Source organism: Hemiscyllium ocellatum, chromosome 3 (assembly GCF_020745735.1).
Source record: "Hemiscyllium ocellatum isolate sHemOce1 chromosome 3, sHemOce1.pat.X.cur, whole genome shotgun sequence".
Taxonomy (NCBI): domain Eukaryota; kingdom Metazoa; phylum Chordata; class Chondrichthyes; order Orectolobiformes; family Hemiscylliidae; genus Hemiscyllium; species Hemiscyllium ocellatum.
The window spans coordinates 113,676,061-113,697,203 of NC_083403.1; the positions used below are offsets into that span (position 1 = coordinate 113,676,061).

The 21,143-nt window shown below is 41.0% G+C and overlaps 1 protein-coding gene across 1 annotated transcript in view; it reads right to left on the reverse strand.

Moving 5' to 3' along the window:
- Nucleotides 1–21,143, reverse strand: part of LOC132835936 (CUB and sushi domain-containing protein 1-like) — a 2,426,762-nt gene that overhangs the window by 474,432 nt on the left and 1,931,187 nt on the right. Inside the window, exons 25-27 of the mRNA XM_060855058.1 lie at nucleotides 19,057–19,248; nucleotides 13,049–13,175; nucleotides 3,216–3,418 (exon numbers count right to left, since the gene is read on the reverse strand). Of these exons, the coding sequence (XP_060711041.1) occupies nucleotides 3,216–3,418; nucleotides 13,049–13,175; nucleotides 19,057–19,248 (522 nt within the window). The remainder of the gene's footprint in view (nucleotides 1–3,215; nucleotides 3,419–13,048; nucleotides 13,176–19,056; nucleotides 19,249–21,143) is intronic.

Here is a 21,143-nt window from a genome sequence, read left to right on the forward strand (position 1 = left end):
TTCCTTATTTCGCAAATTTTCACTCAAAAGGGAATTTTTCGGTTTTGACAGTGAAGAGAGAGAGGGAGAATGCCTGAGTGTGGTCTCCAGCCGGAATAGAGCTGTAGAGTGTGCGAGATGTGTGTTTGAATGTCTTTGACATTCCTGTTCTTTTTCAATAAATTAAGAAAGATCACTGTCCAGATTCCTATCGACTAAAGTGCAACATGATGATTTTTACTGATGTATAGAGTGTTTGCCCAAGCTGCTACCAGCCAGTCTGAATCCTCCAATTGAAATGACTGAAATACTTTCTTCACCATGATAGTTTTATGGTGAATGGTAGGGCCTGAAGGAATGTAGTGGAACAGAGGGATCTTGGAGTTCAAGTTTACAGTTCTCTGAAAGTGGAGTCACAGATAGACAGGGCATTGAAGAAGGCTTTTGGCACACTGGCCTTCATCAGTCAGGGCATTGACTACAGAAGTTAGGAAGCTATGTTGAGCTTGTACAGAATGTTGGTGAGGCCGCACTTGGAGCATTGTGTTCAGTTTTGGTCACCTTATTATCGGAAGTATGTTATTCAACTAGAAATAGTGCAGAGGAAATATACAAGGATGTCGCCTGGACTCAATGATCTGACTTATAGGGATAGGTTGGACGAGCTAGGACATTTTTCTTTACAGCATAGGAGACTTGGGGTGGAGGGGCGCTTACCGAGGTGTATAAGATCATGATCATGAGGGCATGGATAGGGTGAATGCATTCAATCTTTTTCCCAGGGTTTGGGGATCAAGGACCCGAGGGCATGAGTTTGACGTTAGAGTGGAAAGAATAAGAGGGAACGTTGATTTTCCTGCTTCTTGGCTGCTGCCTGACCTGCTGTGCTTTTCCAGCACCACACTCTCGAACCCAACCAACCAGGATAAAGCAACCTACTTGTTTGGCACTCCATCTACAAGTGTTCACTCCATTCACCAACAATGCTCAGTCGCAACAGTGTGTATTGTGCACAATACGCATTGCACAAATTTACCACGTATTCTCAGGTAACACCTTCCACACACATGTCCACTTCCATCTAGAAGGGTAAGGGCAGCAGATACATAGGAACACGACTACCTGCAAATTCCCTCCGAGTCGTTCACCATGCTGGCTTGGAAATAAATCATAGTTCCTTCGCTGCCACTGGGTGAAAATCCTTAGAATTCCTTCCCTAACAGCATTGTGGGTCTACCTACAGCACATTGACTCCAATGGTTTAAGAAGTCAGCTCATCACCAATTTCTTATTGGCAATTAGGGATCGACATTAAATGCTACTAGTCAGTGACATCCACATCACACAAGTGATTTAATCACAAACAATAAGGCATCAAGAGCCCTATTTAATATTTTATTTTATGTACAAAATGCTGCTATATTTGCCACATCACAACAGTCACCATAAATTGTTAAATTTGAAACGCCTCACACTTCAGGAACAGAATTTCCTAAAGTGCGGCACTTTAGGAATTTCCTAATAGTGGGAGCACGGTGGCACAGTGGTGAGCACTGCTACCTCACAGTGCCAGAGACCTGGGTTCAATTCCTCCCTCAGGCGACTGACTGTGTGGAGTTTGCACATTCTCCTGTGTCTGTGTGGGTTTCCTCTCACAGTCCAAAAAATGTGCAGGTTAGGTGAATTGGCCATGTTAAACCACCCTTGGTGTTAGGTATAGGGGAATGGGTCTGGGTGGGTGCCCTTCGGCAGGTCAGTATGGACGTGTTGAGCTGAAGGACCTGCTTCCATACTGTAAGTAATCTAATCTAGTATTTTTCCCCTCAAATTTAATGTCTGATTCAATCAGATCATTACTGATCCGCATCTTCTCTATCCACCTACTTTACTTCCGTAGCTTTTAATACCTTTCATTAAAGTCCATTAATCTCAAAGTTAAAACGTTCAATTGACCTAGCATCAAGATCCTTTTTAGTTGAAACAGGTTCAGGTTTCCGCGAAACATGGTGTGAAAAATTGTTTCTTGGTACCATCTCTGAACAACTTCAGTCTAATCTTACATTATTTCTGTTTGTTCTAGATTCCTTTTCACTGGAGCAAACAGTTTCTCTCTTTCTACCTGATCAACTTTTAACCATATTAAACACCTTAGTGACATTATACTGTATGCATATGGAGGTTCGGTTTTCAGGCTTTGCTTTCGGCAAAAAGGAGGAAAACTTGCCTGTGCAGAGACAGCAAAGGGTGGTGAGTAAGTGGAAGCAGCCGAGATGGGCGTGGAGTTGGAATTGGAAGGCAGTGGGACACGGGAGCAACTGGAGTCTGTGGCAACTAACAACATGGCACTTGAACAGGAAAGGTCAGAACCTCTGCCTATTCTGTCTGGCTGGAAGCAGCTCCTTTCCTCCAGGATTGCTTATGGAGGTCAAGAGATCCACTATTGGATGACAGAACTGGACAGAGGTTGTAAGAGGAACAGTGAGTATTGCAGAGTGTTTCCATTCATATTTGACTTCAAGTATCTTTTTTTCTTGTTCCACTTCCTCATTGCCAATCCAGATCCAAGGCTTTCTTTTTGTATTATTCAGTATTCCAGGTGTGTGATGCACATTGTATTTCCATTGTTCTACTTCAACGTGAACCTCCAAATCAAAAATCAGTCATATTTTTTGTTCCGCAGCTTGAAAAAAAAACATGTTGCTCTACTATATCACAAGAAAAGGTTGATTATAGACACAGGGTTAATTAAGGATTTTTAATTAGGAGTCAGGAATCACTTTTCCCCTAATATAGGCTATGTACAGTAGGTCACACATTATTCCTCCATACTCAATACATGCCCTTATATTTTTAATAATTTTAACCTAAGAAGAATTTATTGAATCTGTGCAGCACTTTATTCTGAAGTGTAATATTTAGACTGAACACAACACTCTGAATAGAGTTTTCCCAGAGTTTTGTATAACTTCAAAAAATTCTAACATTCACTTTCCCAGCCTCCTTGAGGTAATGATTAACATTTCATGAGTCTTTATAATGCCCTTTGAAATTTTCTAAGAATGTGAAAGACATTTTAAAAAATAAAAAATCCTTTGTTGCTACTTGCACTTGAAGGACTTTGAAATGATTCACACATTCTGGAATGTTTTGTTCCAAATTCAAATATTATAACGTTAAGAAGCTTTGAACGTCTAGACAGTGGAATCCAATTTTGGGAAGGAGATGATGTCACTTACTTGAGAACTGTATGGAGAAGCCTGACTTGCTGATGAAGAAGTCAGTGTCAAACTGAAGTGTTATGGAGTTAAATGTGCTGTAGACATCATCAGGCAGTGAGGAACCACTCCACTCCTTCAGCAGCATATCACTTTCTACTGGTCCATCCCACACTTTCAGAATGTCATGTGATGCCTCAGTGTCAAAGACAATAAAATGAAGGCTGCAATAAAAAGTGTTAAAAAATGAAGATTTTCTCATCAGTTCACCTTATTAAAATAACTATTCAGTTTTAAATCCCATTGTTGAAGTTATAATCCTTATTTGAAATCTCAGTGAATTATTTTTATGTTTGATCACTTTGCTCATTTTTAGCTTTGCAAGGTTACAACCGTGAAAACGTCAATCTATTTTATCACCAATGGCCGAAATCTTCCAACCTCCTGATCCTGCAGAAATCCTGATGCACAGATATATGTTAGTAATGCCTGGCAGGTTTAAATTTCTGATGGACTGATTGTGCTGCTCAGGATTGTCTGCATGTATCCTGAGCCTGAATAAGGGCAGAGATTTGGTCAACTAGACTTTGTGGAGTACTTACTCAAGTAAGATTAGACAATTTCGTACCTGGTTCAGCCACTGGGCAACTCTGCAACTCACCTTGCCCAATTATCATGTGACCAATTGACTATATTCGCACTTTGACCTGACTAACCCACCTGAGCACCAAATGCCACCCAATCTCAACCACACTATCCAGACACCCACTTGCCCATCCATCCATTCACCATTATATAAAACCATTTATTAAAGGTTTTGGATCCTTCAAAATTTACCTGAATGTACAGATGTACCAAAAAGATATGGGGCATGAGCTCTCCTTCCCCTGACTTTACCCACATTCCCTGGATTAACTGTGGAGATGGTACCCTGCACGTCTTCATCTGCCAGTATGAGGAGATCCCAGAATAAATAGGCAGTGTCATAAGGTCAGTAGAAACTTGGCAGACACTGGAAATGGACCCAGTTTTATTGTTGACTGGAACACCTTGGCCATGACTCTCTGAACAACTAGGTCCAATCGATCTGCACTATCGGTCACACTTTTTTTTTAGCTTTTGAAAGAATGGAGAGATTCTGTTCATCATATAGGATGGGTTAATTATCTGCCTGGCTGAAGCTCACTTTCTGTGGCATCTCTTTGCAATCAGTTGACCAGCTTCTCATAAATTAGCTAATATTGCTTGACAGCTTTTCTTCATATTTTTGTTATGACACACTCTGCCAATTGTTTTACTTTTGTTCCCAGTATAATTATCCTAATTTGTTGACTTTCCAATGGGAATTTTCAAGGCTATCACAGTTGGAGCAAATTCATAAATTCATAGAGCACAGAAGGCCCTTTGGCCGATCGAGTCTGCACTGACATAACTATCACTAAAAGTGGACTAATCACAATTTCCTGCACTTGTCCCATATCCCTGAATGTTATGATATTTGAAGTGCTCATCCAAATTTAGATTAGATTACTTACAGTGTGGAAACAAGTCCTTCAGCCCAACAAGTCCATACCGACCCGCCAAAGCGCAATCCACCCAGACCCATTCCCCTACATTTACCCCTTCACCTAACACTACTGGCAATTTAGCATGGCCAATTCACTAACCTGTGGGAGGAAACCGGAGCACCTGAAGGAAACCCACACAGACACAGGGAGAATGTGCAAACTCCACACAGAGAGTCACCTGAGGTGGGAATTGAACCCGGGTCTCTGGCGCTGTGAGGCAGCAGTGCTAACCACTATGCCACTGTGTCACCCAATGCCAATTTCTTCTTAAAGGTTGTAAGATTTTCTGCCCTACCACCCTCCCTGGTAATGCATTCTAGATTCCCACTATCTGCTGAGTGAAAATGTCTTTTTTCCAAAGTTCCCTCTGAATCTCCTGCCCCTTACCCTAAAACTATAACCTTTCATGACTGACCCCTCAATCAAGTGGAACCGTTGCTCTTCATTACTCCCGTCCATTCCTTTCATAATCTTGCACACCTCAATCATGTCCCACCTCAACCTTCTCTGCTCTAAAGAAAACAATCCAAGCCTATCTAATCTCTCCTTATTAGGTCAATTTCTCATCCCAGGCAACAACCTTCTCTGTACCCAAATGTAGAAATGCCTGGAAAATCAAATCACACGAGGTGATGTGTTCTCTATACTTGCACCTATATGTCTCAACTGAAAATACCGCATTTTGACAGATGACTAATTGAGGCAGGCATTCTGATTCTCAAGAAAACAGATCTCAAAGCATCAATGGATCATAATATTTTTCAAGCATTTCTAAGATATTTGAGACTTTTTGTCACTGTTTGTAACTACTACATTAGTGGTAAATAACAGACTACTGAAGTTTAATTTCTCCCATCTCACTGTTGTACCTGAACAATTTCAGGAATGCAATTTTTTTTGTCAGAAAGGAAGAAATATTAATCTAAATTAGCAGCAGCAAAAAGCTGACCACAGATTTGGGCAAGTTTTCAGAGAACCTGTGTGGAATGACCAAAAACATCTGCTCTAAATTTATGAGTTTTATGTCAAAAATTGAAATGAGTCAGCCTTTATTCTTCCAGACACTCTCCACTTTAAACTTATTACCTGCAGTTGAGAGTGTGTTTGATGTTGCATCTATATTTTTTTCTCAAGCTTAATAGGTCATAAAATTCACCTCTATCTCACTAACCAAACATTTGGTAATTAACTCCTTTTTTTAGGTAAATAAATTTTCATGAAAAGTGAGTGCTACATATTTAGAAAAAAAACATGTTTTATGCCTATCTGAGAGGGGATTAGAAAGAGGGAGAACGGTTTCCCTTCCTCATCCAGGTGTAACACCAAATATAATTATTCTATCTTAATCCTACTTACAACCTTAAGTATCATCATTGTCTTCTTCCTCTTAGATCCACTCCAATATGCACAGATTAATAAGCTGACCTTTGATAATTGATTAAAGCAACAGTCATAGAGTCATTGAGATGTACAACACAGAAACAGACCCTTCTGTCCAACTCGTCCATGCCGACCAGATATCCGAACCTAATCTAGTCCCAGTTGCCAGTACTTGGTCCATATCCCTCTAAACCTTTCCTATTTCACAAACCCATCCAGATGCCTATTAAATTCTGTAATTGTACGAGCCTCCAACACTTCCTCTGACAACTCATTCCACACACACACCACCCTCTCTCTGTGAATAAGTTGCCCCTTAGGTCGTTTTTATATCTTTCCCCCCTCACCCTAAACTTATGTCCTCTAGTTCTGAACTCCCCACCCTAGGGAAAAGACTTTGTCTATTTATCCTATCCACGCCCCTTATAATTTTATCTAAAAGATCACCCCTCAATTGTCTAATTCAGTGTTAGGAAATCTCCATCTACTCATTCAATTACAGCAAACTTTGTTTTAACGGGCACTCTTTGATAAATAGGCAAAACTTATATAGCTGAAATACCAGAAGTTGACTATATCGCAATCTTCACAATATCAGAGTAATCAGTTGAGGGGGTGAGTAAGAAGATCTCTCTGCCAGGAAGTTTTATTTAAGGCAAAGTTACATTATAATTGAAGTCATTTATGCCATAAATAAGCTAGAACAGTGACGCCGATATTGCCTACATTACGTTTTGATTACTTAGAGTGCTTATTACATTGATTATGCAGACGTCTTGATCAACCTGAATATTTGATCAAAGGCACAGTCTGGTCCCTTAAGTGCTAGTTGATAAAATATTTGCTGATTACCTTAGTATGCCTAAACTGCATTCTAATCAGAAACTCTAGGTATGAATAACTCAGAATTTATTTTTTAAAAAAACTGTTGTCATCCAAAAATAATAATCATATAAAGAGACACCAAAAACATTTCAAAACAAAACTCCTAGATTTGAGAGTTGAAATGATTGCCATTTACTAATCAGTATTAACCAACAAGTGCAGTCAAATGGAAAGAAGATGTGTTGGTGGGGAAAGGGTCACAATATACATTTTATCAACGAGTATGAAGGCTTGATTCAATTGCAATCAGAACATTAGTATAGATTTTCTGAGGTGTTTACACCCTTTGTAGGCCATGACATTGATAGCTGTAGAACAAAGAGAGCAGGAGATGTGTTTAATACCTCAGCCTCCCAAGACTATTTTTGCTCCATTTACAAGAAGGATCATTGTAATGAGACAATATCTATTTCAGATCATGAAGGTGTCCTGCAGTTAGATATGAGGTATCTGAAAACCTAATTTTCTTTTTAAATCTGCTTATTATTTTCAAAATAACTTGTAAGCAGTCAAAAGATCTATTTAAAGCAGGTATTAAACTGTGTATCAAAACCAAGTATTTCTTCTGTCCTTGGTTAAATACCTTATTTGAAAAGCAATGATCCTGTCTTTGTTACACGGCAAACTAAAGAAAGCAAATGTGTATTCAGTTGATTATTCTAAGTTACTAAATGCAAGAGCAATGAAAAGTAAAGGACTTCACAGACTTTGCACTCTGATAGTTTAAAATGCTGTGTGAAATATTGAAGATAGGGATTAGGGAACATAACACATCCCTTCACTTCTAGCATCTGATGTTCAATTTAGTGCATGCTGTTAGGATGAAGTGCCCCTCACTGCTCTGGATGTAAATATCTTAATTAGAATAAGACTCAAAACAGTAGAACCTGAAACCTGGACCTAATTCAGTTCTCTCAGCATCTCCAGAAAGCAACATAATCAGCTGCAAGAGCGAGTAAGAGCTGATATAAAACTCGCAGAGTGTTCAGGGAACATTTCTGGTCTGCACACAACAAACAACCTCACCAGCCTGTGGTCAATCACTTCAATCTCCCCCTCACACTCCCCCAAGGCAGTGTGGAGGAACAGAGAGATCTTGGTGTGCAAGTACATAGATCCCTCGAAGTTGTCACCCAAGTGGATAGGGTTGTTAAGAAAGCATATGGTGTTTTGGCTTTCATTAACAGGGGCACCGGGTTTAAGAGCCGCAAGGTTTTGCTACAGCTCTACAAGTCAGTGGTGAGACGACACTTGGAATATTGTATCCGGTTCTGGTTGCCCTATTATAAGAAATTTATAGAGGCTTTGGAGAGGGTGCAAAGAATGTTTACCAGGATGCCACCTGGACTGGAGGGCTTGCCTTATGAAGAGAGGTTGAATATGTTTGGACTTTCCTCTCTGGAGAGAAGGAGGAAGAGAGGTGACCTGATCGAGGTCTACAAGATAATGAGTGGAATGGATAGAGTCTATAGCCAGAGATTTTTCCCCAGGACAGGACTGACTGGTATGAGGGGTCATAGTTTTAGGATATTAGGAGAAAGGTATAGAGGGAACACCAGAGGAAGGTTCTTTAAGCAGAGAGTTGTGAATGCATGGAATGCGTTGCCAGCGGTGTTGGTGGAAGCAGAGTCATTAGGGACATTTAAGCGTCTGCTGGACATGCACATGGATAGCAGTGATTTGAGGGGAGCGTAAGTTAAGTTATTTTATTTTACATTAGGATTAACCCTGGCCTAACATCGTGGGCCAAAGGGCCTGTTCTGTGCTGTACTTTTCGATGTGGTATGCTCGAAGGACGTGCAAATCCTGACCCTCCTCCACCACCAAAAATCAAAGCCACTCACCAACTGGAGAAAGAACACCTCATATTCTGCTTCAAACCCTACAACCACATGACATCAACCAGTTTTCACATCTACCCTCCTTCACCTCATCCCAGATCCAACGCTCCAACTCATCACCATCCTCTTGACCTGACCTACCTGTCGTTTTCCCCCCCCTCACCCATCCGCTCTCTCCACCCCACCGACCTATCACAACTGACCCCCCACCTGCATCCACCTATCGCCATCCCAGCTACCTTCACCCCAGACCCACCCCCACCCCCCCATTTATTACTCCCTTCCACATTCCTGATGAAGGGCTTATGCCTGAAACATTGACTCTCCTGCTCCTCAGCTGCTGCCTGACCTGCTGTGCTTTTTCCAGCATTTCACTTTTCATGTCTCCAGCATTTCACTTTTCATGTCTCCAGCATCTGCAGTCCTCACTTTCTTCTAACTTAAAGACTGCATTCTCAGGACCTGCCTGATTGCAACATGGGATTGGCTGAAGAGCAGTGTTTCAGGAAGCTCTAGATTAGCAAAATTGCAGTGAACAATTTGGGCTAAGCCACCATTGGTCAATGTAACAATCTCAATTTTTGCACTTGTGTTTTTGAGAGTAGTGGGGGTGGGGGGGGGGGTGGGGGGGGGGGGGGGGGGGGGAGGGTGAACGCTGGGGTCTTTTGAAGTGTCATTGAGCTCATTTTCCACAAATGACGTAGATGCATGAGGGATTGAGTGTGTGTGTGTATGTATATATTCTCAAATGGCCACTAACATCCTCACTGAGCAGCAGTAACACAGAGCATAGCATAATTCAATCTTCTGGCCATTAATAAATAAATACCTGGACTCATGTGGCCTTTTGAGTCTCTATAGAAAAATGTTAGACCCACATAAACAAAGAACTTTAAATCTTCAATGTTGTGCTGTTCTGAGACCATGAATACAAAATGTTTCATTAAGTTTATGCTAATCGTCCTTACTCATCTAATTTGGAAAGTTGGACTAAATGCATGTTTGGCTTCTGGAGGACAAAGTCCCAATTTCATCCCTGATTAATAAGGCTATTTTGCAGCCAGAGAGAGGATCAGAATGGTGGTGCTGTGAGATCATCAGTAACCACCAGGATCATACACAGACTTCTAAGTGACATCTTGCAACAGTATGTCAAGTAGCTGAGTAGATTAAGAGCTACATTATTAAAAACTCTCAACATTCACAGATATTCTCTTGGGTCATTGCCATGTTCTCTATGCTCCGCACATTACACTGAATAAAGGTACAAAAAAGGATGCAACAAACAGAACACGGAGTGAGTGGTAGCAGAACAAGGAGGCAACACAACTGAGAAGAAAGATGCCAGACCATGAATGTAGCTCTGACATATTAGATAATATGCCATTTTAACTTGGACCCTGAGCTGTCTACTTGAACGATCCTTCTGTCAATATGACTCAAAGATAATGACTCAAAATTCCTTCAAAAATCTGTACTCCATTACTGAGATGCTGCACTAATGCGTACATTCATAAAGGTACTCTCAGCACAAACAAGTGCAGAAAATCTTTTTGAATAAATTGAATAATGTATGGCCTCTACATGATTTAATATGGTGCTTCCTGTATATGTTGATATAAATTTGCTATCTAAACTACCAACCACAAACCCCTTCTAAGCAGATGCCTGCTAGCTAGCTAGAGGATTTTGCTGGCAGCCTGCTGGGTTTGTGGTGATCTCACTTATACATACAATGGGAAGGCTCTGCACGTAAGTCAGCCATTTCTGGACTGCAATGCGTGATGGCTGCTTCTACCCACTTCCTCGGCTCCTCAAAGGGAGGAACAAGACGGGGGCGGTGGCAATAAATTCTTTGGATTGTGTGTCTCCAGAATTAATTGTTTGCATAAAAGCTTGTCGTGTCTGCTATTTTAAACTGGTTTTCTCATTCATCTAATTCTATAACGGATTTTTCTGAATAAAAGGAGCAATTTTTTTCTGTCAAAACAACTATTTTTTGAAACCTGAAGTTTACAGCTACTTAAGAGGATTAATGTTTGATGGTGAATGTCATTGTTGTGTGGGAAATACAGTCCCTTTCTTCGCCCACAAACTGAAAGCAGCAGAATGATGAATAGAACAAGATGTCTTCTTTGTTCAAACTTTTCTGCATCCTATTGTTTACATTGAATTAGTTGAACCCGCTCAGCTTTCTACAAAGTACAGCAGTGTGTGTTTGACTATAAAGGCCTCTGTAAGTCAAAAAAAGTGCTGGTATACAGGGGAGTTGTTGACACCACACGTCTGCACTGCAGTAAGTCTCAGACTATAAATTAGCAACACAGAGCACTTGAGAAATGCCTCCATCGCATTCTCTGGCTTCAATGGGACAAACAAATACTAGCATCTGCTCAAAGCCAACTCATGCAAAACCTCACAAACATCAACAACAATGGATTGGATATTGTGTCTGGATAGCTGAAAAGAGTCTCCTCTGCTATGTCATGTTGCTTCACCTCGTTAATGGCCAGTGTTCCAGCTAGGACCAAGAGAAAACCACAGAGTCACCCTGAAGCTTACTGCAAAGCTTGGGCGGCACGGTGGTACAGTGGTTAGCACTGCTGCCAGGGACCTGGGTTCAATTCCCACCTCAGGCGACTGATTGTGTGGAGTTTGCACGTTCTCCCCGTGTCTGTGTGGGTTTCCTCCCACAGTCCAAAGATGTGCGGGTCAGGTGAATTGACCATGCTAAATTGCCCGTAGTGTTAGGTAAGGGGTATATGTAGGGGTATGGGTGGGTTGCGCTTCGGCGGGTCGGTGTGGACTTGTTGGGCCGAAGGGCCTGTTTCCACACTGTAAGTAATCTAATCTAATCTAAAATAGTGACAAACTATCCATCAAGTTGCATTATGCTGTGGGAAAGAGAAGAAAAGGTAGCAAGTCCTTCAATCTGGGTACTGTTACATATGCCAAAGATCTGTGAGTCGGGAAGCAGCCTATTCACCTGCATAAACACCAGATGCAGCAACTCTCCCTCCTGAGTAGATGTCTTCCTAGAATCAAGGTTGAGCTGGCCATCACCAAATAGTGAACCAATAATAATTCCCAGGTTACTCCTGTTTTTTAGACAAGATATTTGGCACAGTGCATTGGAGGTTAATTAAATTAGTTAGTACAATAATAACTTGGGCAATGTACGCAAAACAATTCATAATTTATGCCATTAATATGAAAGGTTGAGATAATTAATTCAGGATGAAAACTGTAAAATTTAGAAGTTGGAAAATTGAGCTAAAATACAATAAGTTAATATGATTTGGCCATATTGAAACGTATTTAAACAATTTAAATAGCGTTGATATTTATCATTGTAAATTTTTCACTTATTCTTTGGGAGTAACAGAGACAGTCCCACAACATGTGTGACAGGACAAACAAAAACAGACTATTCAATCATCACAAACAGTACTATGGTAAGTGCAGAAATCTGTTGTTGTGTTTCTATGTTACAAAAGCAATTACATTTCCCTTGGTGTTCCCTGAACTGTAATGCACTTTTATACATCCTGCAGTTGTAAAATCCACTATATATACATACATAAATTTATTTCTTTTCTTATTCTATGTCATTGGTGCAATTACTTCACTGCCTATTTGTACTTGCCCACTCCCTTATCCTGCCACCTTTTACACAAATAGGGTTCCATTTCTATAGCAAGTAGAAACTAACACATTGATGTTTGCATTTATAACACTGACACTTAATTTTACATTTTTTCGCAGCATACACAGCAGCATAGTGGCTCAGTGGTTAGCATTGCTGCCTCACAACACCAGGGTAGTAGGTTCGATTCTAGCCTTGGATGACTGTCTGCGTGGAGTTTGCACGTTCTCCCTGTGTCTGCATGGGTTTCCTCCGGGTGTTCCGCTTTCCTCCCACAGTCCAAAGATGTACAGATCAGGTGAATTGGCCATGCTAAATTTCCCCATGATGTTAGGTCAATTAGTCAGAGGAAAATGGGTGTGGGTGCGTTACTCTTCGGAGAGTAGGTATGGACTGGTTGGGCCAAAGGGCCTGTTTCCACACTGTAGGGAATCTAATCTACACAGGAGAAAGTGGGATACTTTTATGAATTGGATTATGCCTCTGTTCCCATATAGGACAGTTTTAACATGATGCAGGAGGAGGAGGGCATACCTGACAGTTTTTCCTGGATCAGCTTCTATAATCCAAGTACAGTGGATGTTGTGATCATATGGTGCTGGGTAGCCAGGGGACAGAATCCTCCCAGCAGTAGCACTTTTGAAGTGGCCTCCACACTCCGCTGAAAAAAAACATACAGATGAACACAATTTGGTTGTTACATTCTTTGTTGTTTCTGGCAGCCAATTAAAAGGCAAAGTTAAAAATCACACAACACCAGGTTATAGTCCAACAGATTTATTTGGAAGCATTAGCTTTCGGAGCGCTGCTCCTTCATCAGGTGGTTGTTTGATTGTTGTCCTGGTGTTGTGTGATTTTTAACTTTGTACACCCCAGTCCAACTCCGGCATCTCCAAATTAAAATGCACATCTTGCTTCATGGAGATTTAATTTGCCAAAGGAATATAGACTGTCAATTAGCATATACAACAACAAAAAAACAAATTGACACAGCATCTTTAATGTAACTACACATCTCACTGTAACTCACAGGAACAAAATTAGACACTGCACCGTATCAAGGGATATTCAGGGAGACGGGCAAATGTTTAGTCAAAGAGGTTGGCTTTAAGGGACGATGTCAAAACAAAGTGATCAATACTTTTTGCTGCCTTCCAGAGACAGAACTTTATTTAGATAATGAGAGTACAAATGTTTCTCTCCTACTTAAGCAAACTTTGATCTTAACATGACTAACAGTCCTTGCAGTGGTGTGCAGTGGCAAATTTTTATGTGCATTTGAGCTTTAGATGGGTTCTGGTAACACCTGCAGGCATTCCAGTGATGTGCAAGTTTAGTGGTATATGAATTCCTAAAGAGAAAAGGAATGGATCTTAAATTAGGTTGTAAATTTCAGGAAAACGTTGTGAGTTTGAATTCAGGTACTACATAGTTTACCATTTTAATTTACTGTGGTGGTAATATCAATCATTCTTAATCAAGCTGCAATTATACAAGAGTATGGTGGGTATAACATACAATCAGTCGTCATTGGTCTCACTGCAAGTCATGTTGTCACAAATGTCACAGGTCTTCCCCCCTAATGGCCAACTTTCACATGGTGAAGATGATGTGTTGCACACCAATTTCATCAGAGGTATTGCCTGCTCTGTGTCACCACGTGGTGCAGACTGCCACGTTGTCAGTATTGCTTTGATGGTAAGTCCACCAATAATCTCAGGTGGACAGTATCAAGTAAATAAGATACAATATTTGGTTGTTGTCTCATGTTTTGCTGGTAATTATCTTTTTAGGATTTTTCAGCACAATCTGGGGAGAACATATGTCCTGTAGCCCAGTGAGATCTGTGGCTAATTCCATTCTAATATTATGAAATTAATCACAGCCTCTTATTTAAGTGATTTCCACTGGTTGAATGTTTTTTTATGACAATCAGCTATTGATCTTTGTATGGCCATGACACCTTCCACTGGCTGAGTTTTCCCTGGTCAATCAAGTAGTTGAACCACACCAGGAAATTGCAGGATGTTGAGGGCAAAACATGCATCCTTACTGAAGAGGCAGCTTTGTTGGTTGTGGGCAATGTACACATTATCGAAAATTTGATATTCTTGGTGCTGTAGTAAGCTTGAATATTTCTTCCCTGCTATGTTTTATTCCACCTGCACAATGTATCTCCAAATCTATAGGCTATCATGTCTGTTCCTACAGCCATGGCATTAGGTTCAACAGTTGCTCCTCTACTGAGCTTAAATTGCATGAGGTATCCATTAGAACACCTAAGTTCAGTCATATTTAGTTCTGGTGGAGATCTCATTTCTGTTTGGATTCCCTTGAGTATCTTCTCCAATGCAGAGATATTCTCAAATGCAGGCATACCTTCTAAATGAGGTGGATGATTTTGTGGTTGGACTCACCATTGCATAAGCTTTTTTGGAACTGTTTCAGGCTTAAGTACATCGTTTAGAAGTGACTCATTTTTTAATAGGTATAACACACTTTTGTTATAACTCGATATTATCTTTGCTTGAGAGAGCTTTCTGTTCCACAATGCTGACACTAACTCTTAGCATCAGATGTTTTGCCTACTTTTTGTGGTTTTTTTGTCATGTGTCAGAACCTTGAGGTCAATAGGTTCTGCTTCTCTTCTTCGGCAAATTTATTCTTCTCTTCTGAGTTTGTCTATGCTTTTTCTTCTGGTCTCTGCTTGCAAGAAAATTTGGACTGGCTTTTCCACACTTTAATCTTCCTTGGATTGCAAAGTATCTGATAAAGACTGACCAAAAATTCTGACAACAATTCTGTCTCTTATGAATTCTGAATGGAAGGTTCAGTGTTCACAAGTTTCAGCTAATCTGTAGACATCATCAATGAAATTGTCTTTGGATTCTGCTGTAAATTGAAGTCAATTAGATTTTGCCTGCTTGAGAATTATTTGTGTTCTTTAGATAAAGCAATCGTCAAAAGCTTTAAAAACCCATTCAAAAGTTTTTGCATCTTCTGGTGATTTAGATTAGATTACTTACAGTGTGGAAACAGGCCCTTCGGCCCAAAAGTCCACAGCGACCTACCAAAGCGCAAATCATCCAGACCCATTCCCCTACATTTACCCTTTCACCAGGGGCAATTTAGCATGGCCAATTCACCTAACCTGCACACTTTTGGATTATGGGAGGAAACCCATGCAGACACAGGGGGAATATGCAAACTCCACACAGAGAGTTGCCTGAGGCGGGGATTGAACCCGGGTCTCTGGCGCTGTGAGGAAGCAGTGCTAACCACTGTGCCATCATGCTGCCTAAAATAATTTATCAGAGGATATAATTTATCCTCTGATATAATTTATCAGAGGACCTATTGGCCATAACAGAGCATTGACATGTTCTGTTGCTGATTGACATTTCATTGTTGGCAGTTGGTATTTAATTTTGAAACAATTCTTTATCATCAGAATGTTTTCTTTCCCCACAAATTTCAATGTTGTGTTTTGTTAGAATTGTCTCTGAAATTGAATCAGCAAGAATACAATATGTCTTTGACATTTCTCTTTAATGCAAAAACTTACTAAACTTATTGCTGTGGAAGTATTTTAATATGTAATTTCTATTTCATTTTAAATTTGATATTCTACAGTTTTGTCTTCTTGTATTCAGGAGTGCAATTTCATTTTAAATTACTGGTAAGCTTTCCTTTATTTACTTGCTTTTCCAATTCTGTATCTCAGTTGAACTGGAAGAGATTCTCCACATAAAACTATAAATTGTATTTACAGTCTGCTCTCTAGTGATTCAAAGTTTTAGAATCACTTTTGAGATGCTCTTAAATATTTCAAACTTGTAAATAGTACTTCTGCAATATTAGTATAACCTTTCCAGACTTGGGAATCAAATAGAGCTTGCTGCTCTTTGAACTAGCTGAAGGATTTCTGGACATTTTGAAAAGAGGTTTGTGGCTTTTTCTGCTTTTGTTGGAATGAATTGTGCATTGTTTCCCCCAGAAGGAAAGATGCATTTGTGCTCTTTGTGCAATTAAAATATTCTAATATTTAAATAAAATTTCTCTTGCTTCTGAATGCTTTTCCTGGTCTTAATACTCTGCAGTAGACTTATGATAATTAAGTGCGGATCAGATATTCTCAACTTGGATTTAAAATTGTGACTGATTAAAATTTTGCAGTTGTATCACATTGGTGCCCATTGACAACTGCTGCAATGATTTTTTTTCCCCATTAAGTGCTTGTGCTTTATTGTTCGCAGCCCTTTAGCCTGGGTTTTGCACCATTCCGATACATTTTCTATCCTTTCTCTTTGGGACTGCTGATGCCAAATTGATTGCATTTTGTCTGATTTCTCAGTCAGACCTTGCACCACATAATTGCCCAAGTGTGATGAAATGTAGCCGATGTTGGTTTTGTTCTAAGCTTTGTTTCCACCCCAGGGCTGGTTTGTCTTTTGGCATCAGAGTACAGCTGCTAGCTGTTTCAGTTCCTACAAGGACAAAGTAAGGACTACAGATGGTGGAGATCAGAGTGAAAGAGGGTGAGGCTCATTCCTGATGAAGGGCATATGCCTGAAACATTGATTTTCCTGCTCCTCGGATGCTGCCTGACTGGCTGTGCTTTTCCAGCACCACACTCTTCGACTCAGCTCCTACAAGCCTGAATTTGACTGATAGCCATTTAAACTCTTTCAGCACCTGACTGACAAGCTGATCCTTTCTGAAATGTTTCTGCAAGTAAAGCAGCAACTCACTTCTTTACAGGAATTTCTTTGTTCCTATCTCTTTGAATTCCTTATGGTTCTCATCACAGTTGGTTACTTTACTCAAATGTGTCCACCATCACAAACATGTTATAATAGTGATGAAAAGATGTGACTACCAAGTACTTGCAGTTGGGATAGGGAGTTGCCACCAATCATTCTTTCTATGTTGGTCTAGGGTCATTCTAGCAATTTGGCGCAAAAGATGTATTATAAATAAATCTCAACAGAAGACATATTTATTTTGGGTAACGAAATAATGTCTATTACATCTTAGCCGTGATGTGGAGGTGCCGGTGTTGGTCTGGTGTGAACAAAGTTAAAAATCACACAGCACCAGGTTATAGTCCAACAGGTTTATTTGGAAGTACAACCTTTCAGAGCACTGCTCCTTCATCAGGTAGCTATGTAACAAAGGAGCAGCGCTCTGAAAGCTTGTACTTCCAAATAAACCTGTTGGACTATAACCTGGTGCTGTGTGACTTTTAACTTTATTACATCTTAATACTATATACAGGTTACTTGATACTGCTAAGAACATGAGGAGTCAAAGACATGCATATCTTCAACTTCACTGAATGCCCCATCCTCTGCCTAGTGGCTGTGTTATACATCAGAATGGGAAAAACCTTGGCTTGGCTCAGATTAACCCGATTGTATATGTTACCTTGTGTAACACAACCATATTCACTTGACATTTAATGGCACTTCAATTGCTGAATTCCTCATTATCAATGCTCGCTGGTTACCAGTGACCAGAGGTTAAACTGTTTCAGATCTATAAGAGTCAGTGGAGTGAAGAAAAGGTCACTGGACTCAAAACATTAACTCTGTTTTCTCACCAAGATACTGCCAGACCTGCTGAGTTTCTCCAGCATTTTCTGTTTTTGTTTCAGCTATATAAATACATTGGCCACAAAAGCAGGTTAAGGGCTAGAAATTCTATGTATAGGAGCTCCACATTTCACTCTCTAAAGCCTGTCAACCATCAGTAAGGCCTAAGTGATAGAATATTTCCCATATTTCCCATTGACATCATCCAGAACAAACTGGCAACACATCCATTCTCTGTCACTGTAAATTGGTGGTAATGTGCACTGCAGCAACTCATGCAGGCTCTTTTGACAGCATCTTCCAAATCCATAACCTCTAACATCTAGTAGGACCACAAACTGCAAGTTCCCTTCCAAACCACACTCCAACCTGATTTGAAAAAAACACTGTGCTTCTTCATTGTCACAGGGTCAACATCTCCCTTCCAAACAATACTGAGAGTGTCCCTACATCGTATGGACCATCGGAGTTTGAGAAGGCAGCTCACCACCTTCCTCAGGACCATTACAGATGGACAATAAATACTGGTTGAGCCAGTGACAGTCACATCAAGTGAATGACTTTTAAAAATTCAATACCTGCTTTTTTTTCCCAATAGCTCCTTGTTTTCTATGATGTCACTGAGCTTTAGCTAAGAAACTGACACCAGCAAAATTTCTTCATAATACCATAAACTCAAATGAGGGAACGTCCAGTCTCCATGACTACCCCATTCTTTGGGACTGCTTGCAGTTCTGTTTGCAGTCACCACTCCATCCTGGCGCTGCTGGGGCAACGAAGTTGCCAGCCTCTCAGAATGGTAGCAATCTGTATTCAGAATCAGTAATATAACTGGGGTCCATGGTCTGACAGATAGGCTGTCCATTAGGAATGTGGGAAATATGGCACCCTGCAAGCCCATAATACCTGCAAGTGAAATCTCCAAATTCACATCATTCTTGATTTTACCTATACATGATGGCAAAGGGTTGTCCCATACTCTCCGATCTCCACTCAGGCACGTCAGTGTATTGCTTCCATGCAGTGTATATCCTGGGTTGCAGCTGTATAAGATCACAGTGTCGGCAAAGTGCCCTCCATCTCGCAGCTTGTAGCCGTAATTAGGAGTTCCTGGATCCTCGCACTTCACCAAATCAAAGCCTGTGAACAAGAAATTTTTCGCTGAAATTAGTTTCCATTGCTCAACAGAGACATGAAACCATGACAGAAAGAATTACATCACAACAGAATCAATCTTACTGCCACCTGTAAAACCATGCCCTATGCATGCTCCACTCGCCTGGGTGTGATGTCAGTTATAGGAGCAGTGTCTTTTGACTTTTGTCATTTTTCACTCTGTGATCGCTAGCAGAAACCCTCGACATCATCACTAGCTCAAAGCACTATTTCATTCTTCAGAAATTACAGTGGCACAACACTCATATTCAAAAAAATATTGCTTGCCATTTAATTCACTGATAAATGGAATACAAAACACATTGCTAAGTCTACTGCCTAGAATCACTGAGTGTGTCAAGCAGCCCAGTAACAATGGAGAAAATTTCCCACATATGCTCATGCCCACACTTGGCATGTTACTTATGTAAAACAGCTAATAAACTTTTAAACTCTGCTACTTTAATATTTAAGTGACATTGGAGCTAACCTTAAACATGAATAGACAGAAAAATAATCTGGTGTGACTTAGTCGACTGTCCTTTACACTCCACCAGAGTTTCAGCAAGGAGAAACCTCAGATGGGTTACATTACTGACAAAGAACACCATTTGTTTTTTTTACCAAAGCTAATGTTGAAAGTGTCCACATTTCCCAATCAAAATGATAGCTGGAAAACTGACTGAGAGATATAGTTGAAGTTTTGTTTGGAAAGTTTACTATTAAGCAAGACTAAGACCATAACTTCCTCTCCCACGTGGTTGAAGATGCCCTCCAATGCAATTCATCCATGTCCCACACCTCCACCCATGAACACCACCCCTCCAACCGCAACAAGGACAGAACCCCTCAGTCCTCACCTTCAACCCCACCAATCTCCTCATAAATCGCATTGCCTGTTGACATTTCTGCCACCTCCAAACAGACCCCACTACCAGGGATATATTTCCATCCCCACCCCTACTCGCTTTCCGCAAAGACCATTCCCTCCGCGACTGCCTGGTCAAGTCCATGCCCCCAACAACCCACCCTCCTGCACCCACACCTTTGTCCAAAGCCCCAAAGGAGCCTTCCACATCCATCAAAATTTCACCTGCACTTCCACACATGTGGGTGCTATGGTGGCTCAGTGGTTAGCACTGCTGTCTCATCGCACCAGGGTCCCAGGTTCAATTCCAACCTCAAGCGACTGTCTGTGTGGAGTTTGCACATTCTCCCAGTGTCTGCGTGAGTTTACTCCCGGTGCTCTGTTTTCCTCCCACAGTCCAAAGATAGGCAGATCAGGTGAATTGGTCATGTTAAATTGCCCATAGTGTGAGGTGCATTAGTCAGAGGGAAATGGGTCTGGGTGGGTTACTCTTCAGAGGGTCAGTGTAAACTTGCTGGACTGAAGGGCCTGTTTCTACACCATAGAGAATCTAATCTAATGTCATTTATTGTACCCGTTGCTCCCGCGCTTCAGAGAACATCTCTGGGACACCCACACCAATCAACCCCACCACTCCATAGCTGAACATGTCAACTTTCCCTCCCCCTCCCGCTCCCACCACCACCCCCTCCCTCACCTTGCTGAGGACATGCAGGTCCTGGGCCTCCTCCACTGCCACTCCCTCACCACCTGACATCTGGAGGAAGAACATCTCACCTTCCGCATTGGGACCCTTCAAACCCATGGCATCAATGTGAACTTCACCAGTTTCCTTATTTCCCTCCTTCCCACTTTACCTCAGTTCCCACCTTTCAGCTCAGCACCATCCTCATGACCTGTCCCACCTATCAAATTTCCTTCCCACCAATCCACTCCACCCTCTCCTCCAACCTATCACCTTTACCCCCCACTCCATTCATCCATTGCACTCTCAGCTACCTTCTCTCTGGGC